Source organism: Maniola jurtina, chromosome 10 (assembly GCF_905333055.1).
Source record: "Maniola jurtina chromosome 10, ilManJurt1.1, whole genome shotgun sequence".
Taxonomy (NCBI): domain Eukaryota; kingdom Metazoa; phylum Arthropoda; class Insecta; order Lepidoptera; family Nymphalidae; genus Maniola; species Maniola jurtina.
Window position 1 is genome coordinate 8,841,569 of NC_060038.1, and position 16,371 is coordinate 8,857,939.

The 16,371-nt window shown below is 36.9% G+C and overlaps 1 protein-coding gene across 9 annotated transcripts in view; it reads right to left on the reverse strand.

Moving 5' to 3' along the window:
• Window positions 1-583: 583 nt before the first annotated feature.
• Window positions 584-16,371, reverse strand: part of LOC123868666 (sex determination protein fruitless) — a 131,810-nt gene continuing 116,022 nt past the window's right edge. For 5 of the 9 annotated variants that reach the window (XM_045911209.1, XM_045911212.1, XM_045911211.1 and 2 more), the window contains 4 exons: window positions 11,526-11,756; window positions 10,896-11,108; window positions 9,941-10,055; window positions 7,061-8,922 (listed from right to left, as the gene is read on the reverse strand). In XM_045911209.1, the coding sequence (XP_045767165.1) occupies window positions 8,606-8,922; window positions 9,941-10,055; window positions 10,896-11,108; window positions 11,526-11,756 (876 nt within the window). In that variant the 3' untranslated portion in view covers window positions 7,061-8,605. Of the gene's footprint in view, window positions 2,127-2,908; window positions 6,277-7,060; window positions 8,923-9,940; window positions 10,056-10,895; window positions 11,109-11,525; window positions 11,757-16,371 lie in introns of those variants that run through there. The other 4 variants (XM_045911205.1, XM_045911204.1, XM_045911207.1 and 1 more) reach the window with 4 other exon arrangements.

Genomic DNA, 16,371 nt, shown 5'->3' on the forward strand with positions numbered 1-16,371 from the left:
GACTCCCGGACAGACAGACAGCAGAGTGATACTTATAGGGCTCATTTTCACCCTTGGGTATAGAACCTTAAAAATAATATAGTACTAATATTTGAGTGTGATAGTAATAAGAATCTTAATTTAATTTTTAATATTATAGTTACCATAGTTCAGTTCTAGACAACTGAAATAAGAAACTAAGTAAAATTCTTAAAATGTACCTAGATTGAATTTTACTAATGGGTCGTTATCTTTATATTGTAGAGTACATTGTAAAACCTATATAATACATTTTTTAAATAAATTCAAAGTTCAGATCTGTCAAAACTCTTACATAAGTGGAGTTAATATATTTACTTTATATTTCGATGCTTAGTAAGTACCTACTAGTACCTAATTATATTAATACGATACCTACCCAAAATATGTTTGCCATGTTTTAATCTGGTTTTTCTCTTTTACTCATCATAACATTTAATTATTTAGGTATGTCTTTACTATTAGGTATTGTGTGTATAATATTTTGTGTGTGCAATAAATTATTCAAGAATTTTTAAAGCTTATTTTATACCTACTTAGTTATTTCATAGAATAAAACTCTATATGATTTCTTACATTTAATAAAATTTATGTACAACATGAATGTAATTAACTAGATTACTAACATTCATAAACACCAAGCCAGCGTCGTTAAATCGTTGAAAACGAACAGGTAGCTCGCCAAGAAGGAAACAGTATTTGTAATAAAAAAAAAAATATCACAAAGTAATTTTTTGTAAGCAAGTAAATTCACACTATAAGTATATCCTTTCGCCACTTTCGTTTAAGAAGTTATAGGTAATAAGTCAACCTATGCCTATGCGATATCGTTAGTGAATAATATTATAAATTGAGAGATTCTGGAATTTCATAATATTTACATTTAAATATAATATTTTAAATATTAGGTACATTTAGACTAAGCACGATAATTTACACATTTTATTTCGCCTATACATACCTATTCGAACGACATTGGACCTTTATAAGCTAGTACCTAGACACTTAATATAATGCAAATTTTGCTGATAATATTTTTACAAAAATATAATTTGGGGATAAAACAATATATTTAGATATTGATAAAACAGCTCAATATTTATTTAAGTGTTAAATCTCATTTAATTTTGAACACTAACTTTAGAGCCAAGATTTTACAATAAAGTTTAGCTAATTTTGATTTACAATTTATATACACATCACGTCGTCATCTCATTCCCAATCACAAGCTGTTGCCGTTTCAGTCTTTCGCGTTACGTCTTCCTCGATTTATTCTAAATAGTTACATACAATAATTATACTTTATGCAAAAGATAAGTATTTAATGTTATCAGAGTCGTTGTTCTCAATAAAAAGTAAAATCAATTACCAACTTACAAAAGTTGTTAGTACTGCTTATGATGAAGAATATTTGGCAATACATTGCACTTTAAAGAAAGTGATACGGAAAATGTAATTCGGATTCACCGTTAAAGTCTAAATAAACAAGACGAAGAGACTTAGCCTATTCACGGATATAATACTGAATTTGAAATATCCATTATAAATGTTATATTAAAAGAGCGTGATATTTAAGAGCTCACCATCAGGCGGCGTAAGTTATTTTTCACATTAGCCAAAATTTCCCGGTTCACGATAATTTTACCCTGTTAGTGACAACATTTACCATACACTATAGAACAATAAATAGGGCACGAAAACGTGCGATAAATTATTATCTACGTACACGAAGATAATTGTAAATCGTGTCAATATAATGACAAAACTACTTCAATAACAAGAAATAAAAGTGGCGCTGCGTGGTCGCGCGTCGGCCTCGGCGTCGGCGGGGTCGGGCGGCGGTCGGGCGGCGCGGCGGCGGCGCGGCGCTCAGTGCTTGAGCAGCAGCGCGGCGTGCTTGAGGCGCAGGTGCGAGCGCAGCGTGTCGATGCGGCTGTAGGTGGCGGGGCAGTAGGGGCACAGCGAGCGCTGCGCCGTGTGCGAGTGGAAGTGGTGCCAGCGGTTGGACACCTCCTTGCCGCACGACTTGCAGCGCCACAGCGCCGCGCTCTCGGCCGCCGCCACGAACATGCTGTGGTACGAGTACTGCGGCGCGGCGTGCGCGCGCTCTGCAACAGCGCCCGCGTCGTCAGCACGTGCCGCGACCGGGGACCCGATTACCGCCATTGCAGCGTTACCCGTTATACGAACGTTTAAAAGCAACGATATCCATACATCTATTAACGTTATCTAGATACCATTTTTAATACACCTATCTCTATCTAACGATACGGTGTACAAAGTAGCATCTTCGCTCGACTACCGCTGAGTAACAATAAAAAATAACGTTAAATCATATTGGTATCGCTACCATCGTCGTGATCTTTTTAAGATAACGAAATGTTTTGGTAGTAACGTTAAAATGTAGTTACGGTAACCGTCCCTGGCCACGACACACGATCGTCTGTACCCTCGGTATTTATCAACACGAACATTTAAAAAAATCTGTTCTATATATTTTGTTAGCAACTCAAATTTCATTGTCTCTTTAAACAAAGTTGTGTTGATAAATGATTCGGAGGGTTCTGAAATTTATGTCTAACAATGAACATGTAAAGTGTTGCCACATTGAGGATATTGACGAGAGATGCATTACAGTAATCGGCCCGCCCGCGCCGGGTTCTCAACAATACTTTCAGTTGCACTAAGTCCGCCAGTTCCATGCACCATGAGTAGCTATCGCGGTCGATGATGTCGTCAACTAGAAGCATTGCTGTGTAGGTAGGTAGTAGGTACGCACACAAAGACGGCGAGTGTTCAGGCGGATGAGGCCGTGCATTCGTTACGACGGTACATACAATACTTTGCAAATGGGGTGGAGCGTGTAAAACGCAAACTGAAACTACACGGATTGTAACATACCACAATTTAATGTAAAAATTAGTAATAAATACAACAGATAAATGCAGGAGTTTGCAACATGTTAAAATTGCATTACATAACATCAAACAATGTGAAATAAAAATTGCATTAACTGCTTGCATAAAACAAAATTATTTAAATTAATCTTTTAATGGAGGCATCAAACCAAGACATTTAAAATACTCATAAACAACAAATCGTTCATAAAATCTCATGTAAAAACATAACAAGTCTGAATAATCAGCTGTTAAGGTACACGATTTGACACCCCCGACCCTATCAGTATAAAACTATTGTGATACACGACACTATAACAAATTGGCTAATGTTACAAAGAAGAAACAAAATAAAACATAACTAGACCATTGCTATCCTGAAAATAACCATAGAGCTCATCCTGCACTCCATTGCTTCCAAATACTACGCCACTTTTCGCGACGTAAAGGTCAAATTTTAATAATATACAATAAATTGGAATATTCAATTAGATTGGCCAAATAAGTGACTAGGTCCACAAGACCTCATTTTCATAAGACTAAATTTAGTAATTCGTTAACCTTATGTGTAAATTCCATATGGCATAAAGTTAGCTTTCATTAAGTTCAATTGCGTGGTCACCGTACAATATTAAGTTGCAGACTTTCTGAAAGCTGAAAAGAGATCAAAGGGAGATATTTTCTGAGCCAAACGATGTGATACTCCAAAATATTCTGGCCAGACACTATCATAGTAGCCTAACCTAAAATATCTAAAATAATATTCTATGTTACTAATCGATTTGCTATAGCAAATTCAATATTTAAAAATTGGTCTCGAGTGATAGTAATATACAAAATGCGTTCAAGATTAGACGAAGCGATTCTGCACCTCCCGCCGGGCCGCGCCCGCTATCGGATAGCTATGATCTATTCCAACAACATACTTAACTTGCGCGATAATAAATTAATAAACAGTACATAACTATGACGATCGGCAGAGGTAAACAAGCTATCTTAATATTACCAGCTATAAAACCTGTACAGCGCCCGTAACCCAAACTGCGTTGTTACGAAGTCGATTAGGAGTTCACTTATGTAAATACAAATTGGTAGTTACTTTCTTCGAAAACATTAATTATTTTAAAATATCATTTAGTTTGGTTACGTTATTAAATAACTAGTAATATTGCACTGAGTATGAAATGCCATCAAATAATAAGTGCCCACATCATTTGAAACGGTAGGTATAAAAATCTTTAACTTTCTTAAAATTAAATATAAATCTTTGTGGAAGAAACTTTCGGTAGTTAAATATAACTTTATCGATAAAGGAACGAAGGAGCTTAGTGCTTATATCAAGTGGGCCCCTATATTCAATAGACAAATTGTATAATCTAGGTACGAGTTATGACTATTTTTAAAAAATTGCACAAGTGATTTGCACGTTCACAGCTACTAAACAGCACTAATGCTCAACTTAGAAAATATGTGAAACGATCACGGTTTAACTATTTGGATGCGGTGCGCCTCACTCCACGAACATGCAAGCGTTCGCAGAGTGAGGTCTGATTTATACAATCGGCGACTTAACAATCTAGATACATTAGTAAGTTTGAAGAGGTCCGAAAAATTAAGATAAAATCTCGAGTGATACTGTAATCTCTAAGTGTGTATTTATATAGTAGCTAACGCGCCGCGCGGACGCTAGTATACCCGTTGATCCTGCCAGTCGACCGCAGCCGGATGCTAGATGCCTTACGTTAATGCAAAGTAACTAATCATACAACATTAATATTACAATAGGAGTCGAATCGTAGCGTGTTAACACTCTTGGTTCTAGCACCATTCCATTTTATCACATTCAGTTACCGTACCACTCTAAAGTGTTTAGCTAAAAATGTAACATCTTAAATCTTAAATTGAAAAATACATACGTAAACGCTAGGTTAGTCCCAATTGTAGAATGCCAATATTAGTTACTAAATGCGCAACCTCGAATCGTTCCTCCCTACCCTAAAGTAATTGAGAGGTCTTGGACCCCCAGCACCGAGCAACTTACCACAACTAAACTACAACGATAAAATAATAAAACATGTTAACTTCGCAAGTATTACTGCTAGTCGATACTCGACTCGATTAACGGAACCAATGTTACTATATCATGATTCATAAATCAATAAAAACAAACAACACTAATAAATCATATTACATAGGTATATAAATATAAAATTATATTAAATCAGACAATAGAATATATCTAAGTATAAAAAACAATCTCCGTAAATAGATCAACTAGTCTAGTATAAAAATCTTTTCGTATGTTTCCTTAGGCGCTATCCGTTAATACATCACAAATCCTTAATAATTATCCAGCTCGCAAAGGCCTCATAGAGTTACAAATGCATCTACACTGAGATTCAGTCAATATTTATATGTCGTTGACCGACGACAGATCACAATCTCTTGCCATTTCCCGATCCTTCCGTTGTCGTTCCGCACCTCCCAAAGGATAATGTAATAACATAAATATAATTGGCTACAGGAAACTCATAATTTCCTATCTAGTGAATAAATATAACAAGACGCGTGGCCCGTCCGGGGCCGCTATAGCCAGCGCCGTTCGCGGTCGCACCGCTACTCGACAATGTGTATATTTAAATAGCTTAAGAACTCTATCGATACAATATAAAAAAATAATATGGTAATAAAATTAACATCATATTATTGCTTTTGCCCGTTCCCGTATAGCGATTGGTATAGAAAAATTTGCTTACCTACTTACATACGCTTCGAGTCATCTTAGTGACCTCGACTTACAGGTATATTCCGTCGCGGAATCGTCCGTTCATACTTCCCTACGCGGAATCATATACAAGGTCACACTGGGGCAAGTCAAATGCACAACCGAGACAATACTAAAACGAGAGTTAAGAACTCAATTTAAGGCCCGCTTAAGTAATAGCACTTCAGCTTAATCCTAAATAGGAAAACGTTCGGAGGCGTCCGTCCGCCTCGCGGCGCGCGGCTGGCGCGGCCCGCGCTCACAGAGCGTCGAGGCCGAGCCAGTACATGGACAATCAGTCGAAGCCCGCGTCCAGGTGGTTGGCGAAGAGCGGCGGCGGCGCGTGCGGCGCGGCGGCCGGCTCGAACTTGCGCGTGTCGGGGTTGTAGGCGGGGTGCTTGAACTTGCAGTGCGTGCGCAGGTTGTCGGAGCGCGTGTACGTGGCGCGGCACAGCGGGCACTCGAAGCGGCCCGGGAAGTGCACGTGGTAGTGGTTGCGGATGTGCGTCACCACCTTGCCGCACAGCTTGCAGCGGTGCAGGTTGAGCGCGCCCGCCACGCGCTCGAACGTCAGCCGCATGTGCCAGCCCTTGGAGCCTGCAACCAGCCCGCGTCACTCGCTGCGCCGCCCGACCCGCCCCGGGGCGACCGGCCCGCCGTATAAAAATGGCCTCCTCCGAGCCTGTATCTTTGCAATTTGCCAACTCCTTTTCCAAGTCTCTATCCTTTTTAAGTTGCTCTACGATCAGACCATTTTTATACTCGAACCCTATAACGTTTAACCTTTACATAGCTATTTAAATAGCTTCTGCAATAAGTTGTTTCAACAGATATTTTCAATTATAAAGTATTAGGAGTTGAGACATCACAAAATTACAGTAGAACTTGGATTGTAAAAATATATTGAGAGATTTATTACCTTGAAGATTTATTACTTTGAACTCAAATGCATCTTCAGGCGGAGCAGTGATATTTGCTTTCTATACTGATCGGTCAAGTTGAAACATTCCAATTTCTACTGTGTGAAGATTGGTAACATATTTTAGCACTATTAAAAAAGCTTGGAGATTAATTTGTTAATGCTATGCTATTTGCTCCTCCTAGCACTATCAAAAGCATTTATCAAAGATTAGTTTATTGGAAAATTAGTCGAACCAAAATTTAAAAACAACTTTGGAGTAATGATAGTTTATAAGAGATCCATGCAGAAATGAATCAATGATTGAAGAAATGGTGTTTGTTATTTGTCTGTGTTTATATATTTGCGTGAAAAGTTACTTTTTACTGTCACCAAGGCTGTATACATAATGCAGAAGTCTGAGATATAGGTCTGCTATAAATAAAGAAAGCATGGAATAGGATGAAAATGAAAAGAAATAGGTAAAAATAAAGGAATATATTTGCAACGAACACACAGTAACGATAGACTTACATACAAAAGTAATTATAATACGAAGTAATGAAAATAAGGTATCTTAAAGTGGTATGTTCCTAAAATACATTAAGCAAAAGATCAGTCTTTGACACACCTCACAAATGTTAGTGTTGCTTCCTTACAAAGTTTACAAGGAACAATAAGAGATCATCATACGTTAGTGTACAGGTTAGACCGGATCTCATTTACTTGCAAATACTTAATTTAAAAGTCCTTACAATAATACTGACAGAGGCAAGAATGCTGACGGATCAAATACAAGTTGACAAATGATATCCGGTCTTGTTACAGTTGTTATTAGGTTGGAGGTACACAAATTAACATGGTAACAAATATCAGTTAGTCCTAAGATACTTTTCTCACACAAGTTTCTATGAAGTTCGCCATTTATCTTTGAAGAAATATTATTTATATCACAAGCAAAAGTTCACATAGGGAAAAGTTTCTGCTAAGCGCTTGACGGCTTATCTGAGCACTAAATTAATAAATAACATTCAAATATTTTTATTTGTTGAATATTTTAAATCTGGTTTAATTGCATGCCTGGATTTAACTAATTTATAATATTAGTAATCAACCTTTTGTTTTTTTTTTTCGTAAAACTTGTAGGTATTCGACATACTTAATTATATTTTTTCAAATACTTCAGAAATCATGTTAGTAAAATATATAAGATATATTAGTATAAGGAGTATAATCTATTGGTAATTGATGTACATGAGTTTTAGCAAGGTAAGCGAGTGTGAGAAAACTATATCCGAAGTTAAAAATACACAAAGTACCGCCTCGACTAAAGAAAATAAATAAATTTAAGAACCCGTTAAGACAAAATAAACACACCACACCTTAATTCTAATTACAAAACTTATTAGTATGTAGGTAACGATTAGGATCACTGAATAAGCGCACTTTGTTAGTAATCTATATTTTAATAATAGTTCCAATAAAATGCATTCAAAAGAATCTGTATCATTTGTATTTATATAGTTCAATTTAATATTATTGATTGATTTTATAATACCACACTTCTGGCAAAACTTAATTACTTTTGACTGACCAAAAATACAGTTTCTTTTGTTTGAAATGAAATCCCTATGATTTGAATACATAAGACACTACCAGAACATAATATTAGATACAACTTTAAAAATCAGGTCGATTAAAGTAACCAATATAAAAACCCTGAGGAAAATTGAAATTTATTTGAGGAAGCAATGCATTAGTCTTAATTTTTAAAATTACAAACCTGAGTTTCATAAATTACAAAGAACTCGAAAGACGAATGCATAACTCAAACTATTTGGTCTGTCTACACATCTACCTCTTGAATTTTTACTAACACTTTGCCTGTATACTTGAAAAATTATTTCGCCCTAGAACAGAACAATGTTTAATTCTAAGAAGCCATTTTAAATTCTTACTAACATTTTGCCTGAATATTTGAAAACTTATTTTTTAACAATGTTTCATTTTAAGATGCTGTTTTAAATTCTAACATTTTGCCTGTATATTTGAAAAATTATTTTGCCCTAGAACAGAACAATGTTTCATTCTGAGATGCCGTTTTAAGTTGTCTGCTCGCGTCAATATTATCGGGCACAAAGGGCACTTATGCTGTTCCGGATTGTGCGATTTCAGGTGCTTCTTTATATTGCTTACATTTTTTCCACATATTTTACAGGCCATTGTCGAAGAATAGGGTTTGTGATGTAACGCAATTTTGAATGACTTTACTATGCTTTCAACGTTTGCTATATTGTGGCCGAATTGTTCTTGGGGGTTATCGTTTTCGTCGGCATAATTTTCACCTGTAATATACGCAACCGTTTGACTTTTCGTTATATTGTCAGTATGGCATGCTACTTTTGATGCAAACGAATTCCGTTTTGTATCTATAACTACTAAACACTAGCACACTCAGATTTTTTGTTTTATTTCTTGCCCTAAAACCCGTATTTACATGCTCAATCCTTACTTAATTAAACGCTTCTTTGGTTTACGAAGATACTGTTGTAGAGTTTTTATAGCAATTAAAATAAATAATATAAAACGTTTGGACATTTGCATGACCTATGTCCCACCGGGGGCGCCAAATCTGTATGAGAAATCATTTCACACCGATTTCTTCATTGAATCCAAATCATCATTAAAGCATCAAAAGAAAGGAAAGTAAAAAGCGTTTAACTCATGGTTAGTGTGCAAAGTAGAACTAAATGATAAGCTACGTTCATGCTAAACGTGTATGCACATGCATCATGACGATATCCTTTTATACATATGTAGAAATGCTCGCTTTCATTTATAAAATGTACATGCAATTTACTGTTCATTCAAATGTTAAGCATTGCTGCATTTTTATAAAAGAATACTATTAGAGCAAATTAAATTAACAAATTAAACAAGCACCGAGGCGAGCCCACTATTTTGAAAACTTTTGTATATTATTTTCCGATCATATTCGTTAAATATAATATTTAGTATCTACAGATAAATGTACGGTGACAACTCTACCGTAAAATGACCATAAATAATATTAAAATTCGATGCAGCGGGATAACGGGCTGACCTCAATTTGAAATACGGTTTACAAAATATTTTATCAATTATTTATCGACGATCGCCATGGAAGCTAATTTAAAAGTTTAGGAACATAAACCAAATAAACTTTAAGGTGGTTTTATCCTAGACCGTGTAAGGGCCGGGCACGTGCCAGGATAGGGCATAAGCAAAGACCGTGTCGCGCCTGTGCCCTGCCCGGCAAGGTCTGCCCGGCCAGTGCATGGCAGTTTCAATGGTGATCGTCGCAACAATGTATAAAGAACTCACCGTCTATTGTGTCTGTTTGATCAGGGTGGGGCTGCATGATGGGATCACCTTCGTTGCACTCATTGGACATCGGATGTTGGGACAACATTGAGGCCATTTCGTTAACACCCATACCCTGAAAGTTCAAAATAGTTTTTTCACAACTGTAAATCCATACTTATACTATAAATGCAACAGTGTGTCTGTCTGTCTGCTAGCTTTACCCTTTCCCTATCCATCTATACGTCGTCTATATTAATACCAACCACATTACATTCATGTTCCCATGGGAAAACAGAAGTACGCCTTTTGGTGCAATTAAAAACCTGTCTTTTAAAACTTAACTTAAGTAAAATAGTGTTAATATAAAACTTTAGTAATATAATAAACTATTTCACTATGCAAGTGGTGTTTATCAAGATATTTTAAGTTTGCACTATTATAAAATAGATGGCGTTAGTAAGAGAATAGTTTCATATTTGATTATGTAAAGTTCAATACAATAAAAAACATAATCAGGACAAGAGGAAGTCATGCACTATAATTAATTATTACTGTTTCAAAAACAGAATCCAGAGAGAGAGAGATAAGTGCTCCCCTGACCACTCTTCCTTTCTTTTTCTCTTTATTGTTACAACTTTCTGAATAAAATAAAGAAAATAATAGTGATTTCAGTTGGTTTGCGAGCGACGGTGTACAGCATAAAAAAATCGTTGTATAGTCGGCCTCAGAATTTGAATAGCAATTCCGCGAAACTATTGCATCAAAAACGTGTCGCACTTATGACCTTTTTCTATAAAGACGCCACACACACCTAACTTATGAGCATAACCGTGCCACGCGAATATGATCATAGGGATGCTAAACGACTTACGGCCTTTGACTGTACATACATAGAAAAAAAATGGCCGAGTTGAGAACCACCTTCTTATTAGTCGGTTAAAAATATGTGTAGTGTGATGTAATGTGTACTGACCGGCAGATGCGTCTGGTCGTAGGGCGCGTGGTGCTGCGAGTGCGGCGCGTGCGGCGTGTGCGGCGCGGGGTAGGGCGAGTCGGGCTCCTGCTTGACGAGCGGCGTGTGTGCGGGCGAGCGCGTTAATCGCCCGGCGTGCGCGGGTGGCGGCGTCGATGGCTCTGAGCCGGAGCCTGTTGACCCGCCTTTTACTGCACTGTTTTTTATGTGGCCCTGGATTAAAACGCAACAGTTAGTTATAAAATAATTGAGTTAGACACCAGAAGTTCCATCAGTTCACTTAGATGGATTTGCCAACTTAGCAAAGGTACCAATGTGAGCTTAATTCGCAATGCGTTCTTACTCCCAATGCTAAACTAGAACAAAAATATAGAAGGACAAAGAACAAGGATTATTTGGGAAGACTAAACGCCTGCGACTAACTGCATCAGAGAGGAGGCGCTGAGTGTTGATCCGAACGCGTCTAACCCGTTCATAAATAATTGTACTTCTGTTTCTTGTCTTGTAACCGCATAGTGGTGAGATCATGAACGTGTGAAACATCCGTGACATTAACGGCCGCCGACATGCTGCCGGATGACGTACGATGCCATGGCAAATACTGTAATACATAATAATCGGAGATTGTACCTCATAATGGCGGTAAGATAGGTCCATGTCATCGCGGGGCACCGCAGAGTTCTTCCGGCGTCGCTTCTCGGGCGGCACGGCGTGCAGCGGCGCGTGCGGCGCGGCGGGCGGCTGCGGCTGCGGCAGCGGCGTGAGCGCGGCCGGCGCGTGCGCCGCGGGCGGCGTCGCGAACGACTCCCCGCGAGACGATAGGTTCTCCGCACTTACGGACGGCGTCGACCGCTCCTCTGACTGTACAAGAAAGTGGAAAACATATTTTGTAATAAACAATAAATAATAATTAGAATTCGTTTCATTTATATTTATTGCACTGGTTTAGTAATATTAACTCGACTCAATTAAAACCTATTTTAGAATATGCAGACGCTTTCTTTCTTCTAAAATAGGTTTTGAATTTTTCATTTATTTTTAAGCCCCTTTGTTTTTAACCGACCGAAAAACCCGACCCAAAAAGAGGGGTGTTATAAGTTTGACGTGTGTATCTGTGTATCTGTGTGTCTGTGTATCTGTGTATCTGTCTGTGGCATCGTAGCGCCTAAACGAATGAACCGATTTTAATTTACTTTTTTTTGTTTGAAAGGTGGCTTGATCGAGTGTTCTTAGCTATAATCCAAAAAAATTGGTTCAGCCGTTTAAGAGTTATCAGCTCTTTTCTAGTTTTCTTGTAGAAAAGAAGGTTAGATAACCGTTAGGTTCATAATATTATGTCAATTAACAAATGTCAAGCTGTCAAGATGGACGTTGCCATTTGAAAATGATGTTTTGGAAAACTCAGATACTTTAGATAGTAGGCACGGAATAGTCCAAGAAAATCAGTTCAGCCGTTTGAAAGTTATCAGATCTTTTCTAGTTACTGTAACCTTCACTTGTCGGGGGTGTTATAAATTTTTAATTTACACTTGTTGACTTATGATAAAAAAATCTCCAAAGTTAGCAAAGCAAAAAATCTAAATTGACTAGAGTCCACTATTTAGTTCTTTTTAGAAATCAGCGATTGGAATTTTAGCTATTTTAAAGTGCCAATTGCGCAAAAAAAAAAACGCATCCTTATAAACTTTTTTAACTTAAAAATGCTGAACTTAAGCATTAAGCAAACTTTGGACAAAATGCTTGGCTCAAGCAAAAATCTATGAGCTTGACCGTCTCGGAAGTCCTTAAGTGTTATTAAGTACTCCTCTAATTAAATTGTTATGAGGAGTGCTAGCGATACCGGAATTAAACAAGACATCGTCTGTTCGGCTTACTCTCTCACCGACTATAGTACCGTAAACGCATGTCGTTAAAGACGACAGGTTATCCGCGGTAATATAATGGACGGCTCTAACGTACACTCCTCAGACTGCTGTAATGGTTGTACAGTTAATGAGATACTGCACTTATGTTTATTGAGCGTATTATTTATTTACAGTTTGACATAGAACCTAACACTCGAAATCCATACTTAATATTATAAATGCTAAAGTGTGTCTATTTGTCTGTCTGTCTGCTAGCTTTTCACAGCCCATCAGTTTAACCGATTTTGATGAAATTTCGTACAGAGTACTTTTCATCCCGGAAAATCAAAGAGTTCCTACGGGATTCTTAAAGGCATGGGCCGTTTGATCGATTTTTATAAAATTTGGTACATAGGTCGTTTGCATCTCGGACATTGACATAGACAACTTTTTATCCCGGAAAATCAACATCTCATTGAATTTGTTTGGGTAGTATTCAAATGAGAGCTACTTTGTTTATGAATATACATACTTCTCTTAATAAAAGTTACATAGTATTATTATCAATGCTCATCACTTGACGGTTTGTACATTTGCACTGTACTTGCAATTAATGTTTGAGAATGTTCACCTGTTAGTAAATTACATTACGTACCTATAAGAAATATGTAAACAAAAAAAATCTGTAAAGTGCAATTTGGACCAGCACATGAATGGTTTCGTACCATCGTACAAGAAATAACACTTTTTATTTTATTTTCATGGCGGTCGTTTTGAAACTCTTATTATGTGTTGTTAATAGCGGCAATAAGAATACACATTCTGTGATTTAAACTCTGTACCTAACACGGTTCACAAGATACAACCCATTGACAGACAGACGGACGGACGGACAGCGGAGACTTGGTAATAGGGTTCCGTTGGTATCCTTCGGCTACGGAACCCTGAAAAGTATCTAATTAAAATCTAAATTCAATAGGTATAGTTATTCTAGGCTGGGTAATTAAACGGTACCTAGCTCTTTCCAATATTCTCTCATCCTTAACGTTTTTTTACGCACACCGCTTCTGGCGTTGCGCAAAAACCTTCAGATACCGTTCCTCGCAGATTTACAAATAAAAACTTAAGAACCTCTAGCAAAAAGAATAATGATAGACGTTTAAATGCTCTTTTTAAAAAGCTTATTACCGAGTAGGTATCCGATTAATAATTTAATAACCTTCGTCTTAAGTAGTTAATTTTAATGTTAAGTTAATGAAAGTTAGTTAACACCATCTCATGCCTACCTATTTCATAAAACGGCACTCGAGAAATGAGTGTGACCACCTACCTGATTCAAACCTATAAAAATGTTTCGAATAGACAACCAAAACTGAATGAAAATTCGGAAACTTATAGGTACCTAACCAATCCTTTTAAGGAAAAGCGCTGCACTCATTTACGCAAATCTTGTGCCTTGTGCCAACTTCCGACTAGTGTAAATAAATAATAATCGATTTGGACCTTTTTAAATACTATACGCGAATAATTTTTTCTCCTCAAATAATCCCCTTTTCAACAGCTTATGAAATTCTACGCAGATGCTCTCGCGGTTATCACCTACCTAGTACATTTTAAATAATGCGGCGCGTCGAGAATTGACTACCTAATTAAAATATCCAAAGTAGAAAAGTGCAAAATTTAGCTATTATAGCGCTCCGGAGCAATGCGACAGTTGCTCTCTAGAAACCGGTATTGGGTTTAAAACGAGTCCGTACTCCGTAGTAAAGATGCACGTGAGTTTTGCGTAAGCGGATTGCGTTGATATCCATACTAATATTATAAATGCGAAAGTGTGCCTGTCTGTCTGTTTGCTACCTTTTCACGGCCCAACAGTGTAACAGATTCTGACGAAATTTGGTACAGGGTTAGCTTATATCCCGGGGATGGACATAGGCTACTTTTTATCCCGGAAAATCAAAGAGTTCACGCGGGATTCCTAAAGACCCATCCACTTAACCAATTTGTATGAAATTTGGTACTGAAGTAGCTTGCGTCCCTGTAATCGAAATAGGCAACTCTTTATCCCGGAAATTCAAACAGTTCCCACGGGATCTATAAAAAACTAAATCCACACGGACGAAGTCGCGGGCATCCTCTAGTACCTAATATTTTACTCGTTGGCAGTGGTAGCTGCTCAGAAGGAAAAAATATATTGAGCAGGCCAAAGAAAATATGCTTCGAACGTGACGTGATTACAGATAAACTTTAATAAGATAAAGGTGAAAACTAAAACCCGACTGCGACCATCATAATAAACGCTGAAATATTAGAGTAAAATTGTTTTTCTGTCGCTTGGTATATTTTAATGTTATTGTACACTTACATACATGAGCTCATTATTTTCTTCTTTCATTTGACATCCCACTCGATAAAATAGGAATAAATAATATTTATATTAATAAATAAATCTTGGAGACCTCCACTGTTTTTGATGTAACATCCGTTAGGTCAATTTTTTCTTTTTTTTTTCAAACTTTAAATTTTTAATTCAGATTTAATTCAAATTTTTAATAGATATTAATTTTGCAAGTGCATTCACTTCTAAGATTTAAGAAAAGCTGTAGTATTGGTTGAGAAGCATGGTAAACGAAACCGACATTTTAATGTTAAGTAATAGGACGATATTTTTCGTTATATAAATTCTAATCATGCTACATTTTTGAAATTACCCATTCATAGTAACATGTTCTACAGTTAAAATAAAGTAAAAATCCTTATGGAGAAGTTCTTATTAACAACTAGAAAGTTACTAACTGTAAAAATTTCAAGATCTAAGATCCAGTTTTACGCTTTATTATTGTATAAATCAATTAAAATATCGTTAAGAAAGCAGCTACATATAGATTGTTTACAATCGGCATGCATTTTATTTATTAAACGCAATTATAATATATTTAACTATTTTTTCAAGGTTTTCGATTTATCGTGCAAAATGTTGGAAAAAAATACCCGAGTACGGAACCCTCAGTGCGCGAGTCTGACTCGCACTTGGCCGGGTTTTTTTGTGATGTAACCACAAATTCACAAGTTTCATGATTTTTTCCTTTACTTGTGCTTTAAGACCTACCTACCTACCTGCCAAATTTCATGATTCTAGGTCAACGGGAAGTACCCTATAGGTTTTCTTGACAGACACGACAGACGGGCGAACGGACAGCCAGACAGACAAAGTAATCCCGAGGGTCCCGTTTTTCCTTTTGAGATACGGAACCCTAAAACGAATGCTAAAAACAACGATTTATAAAATAGTTTCTAAGCTGTGACCAAAACAAACGAACGTCTTTTGGGGTTTTCTTAGGGTTTCTTGCGATGCTCTAGCTCGGAAAAGAAATATTTCATACATCGAAAATACGATGTTCATAATTAATGAATTATGTACGGAACCCTAAAAGAGCGCGGCCCGACTCGCACTTTACCGGTTTTTAAGGTTATATTAGAGTCAAAATAAGAAGCTCTGTCATTATGGACGCGCTGCCCAGTCAACGTTGCGTTTTGTCGACGCGTTCATTTCATTTCACTGTAAGATTTTCATGCCTAAGCAATGCCAAAACGATATTTTATAAATAATCTTAAACTATCCAGAATTAATA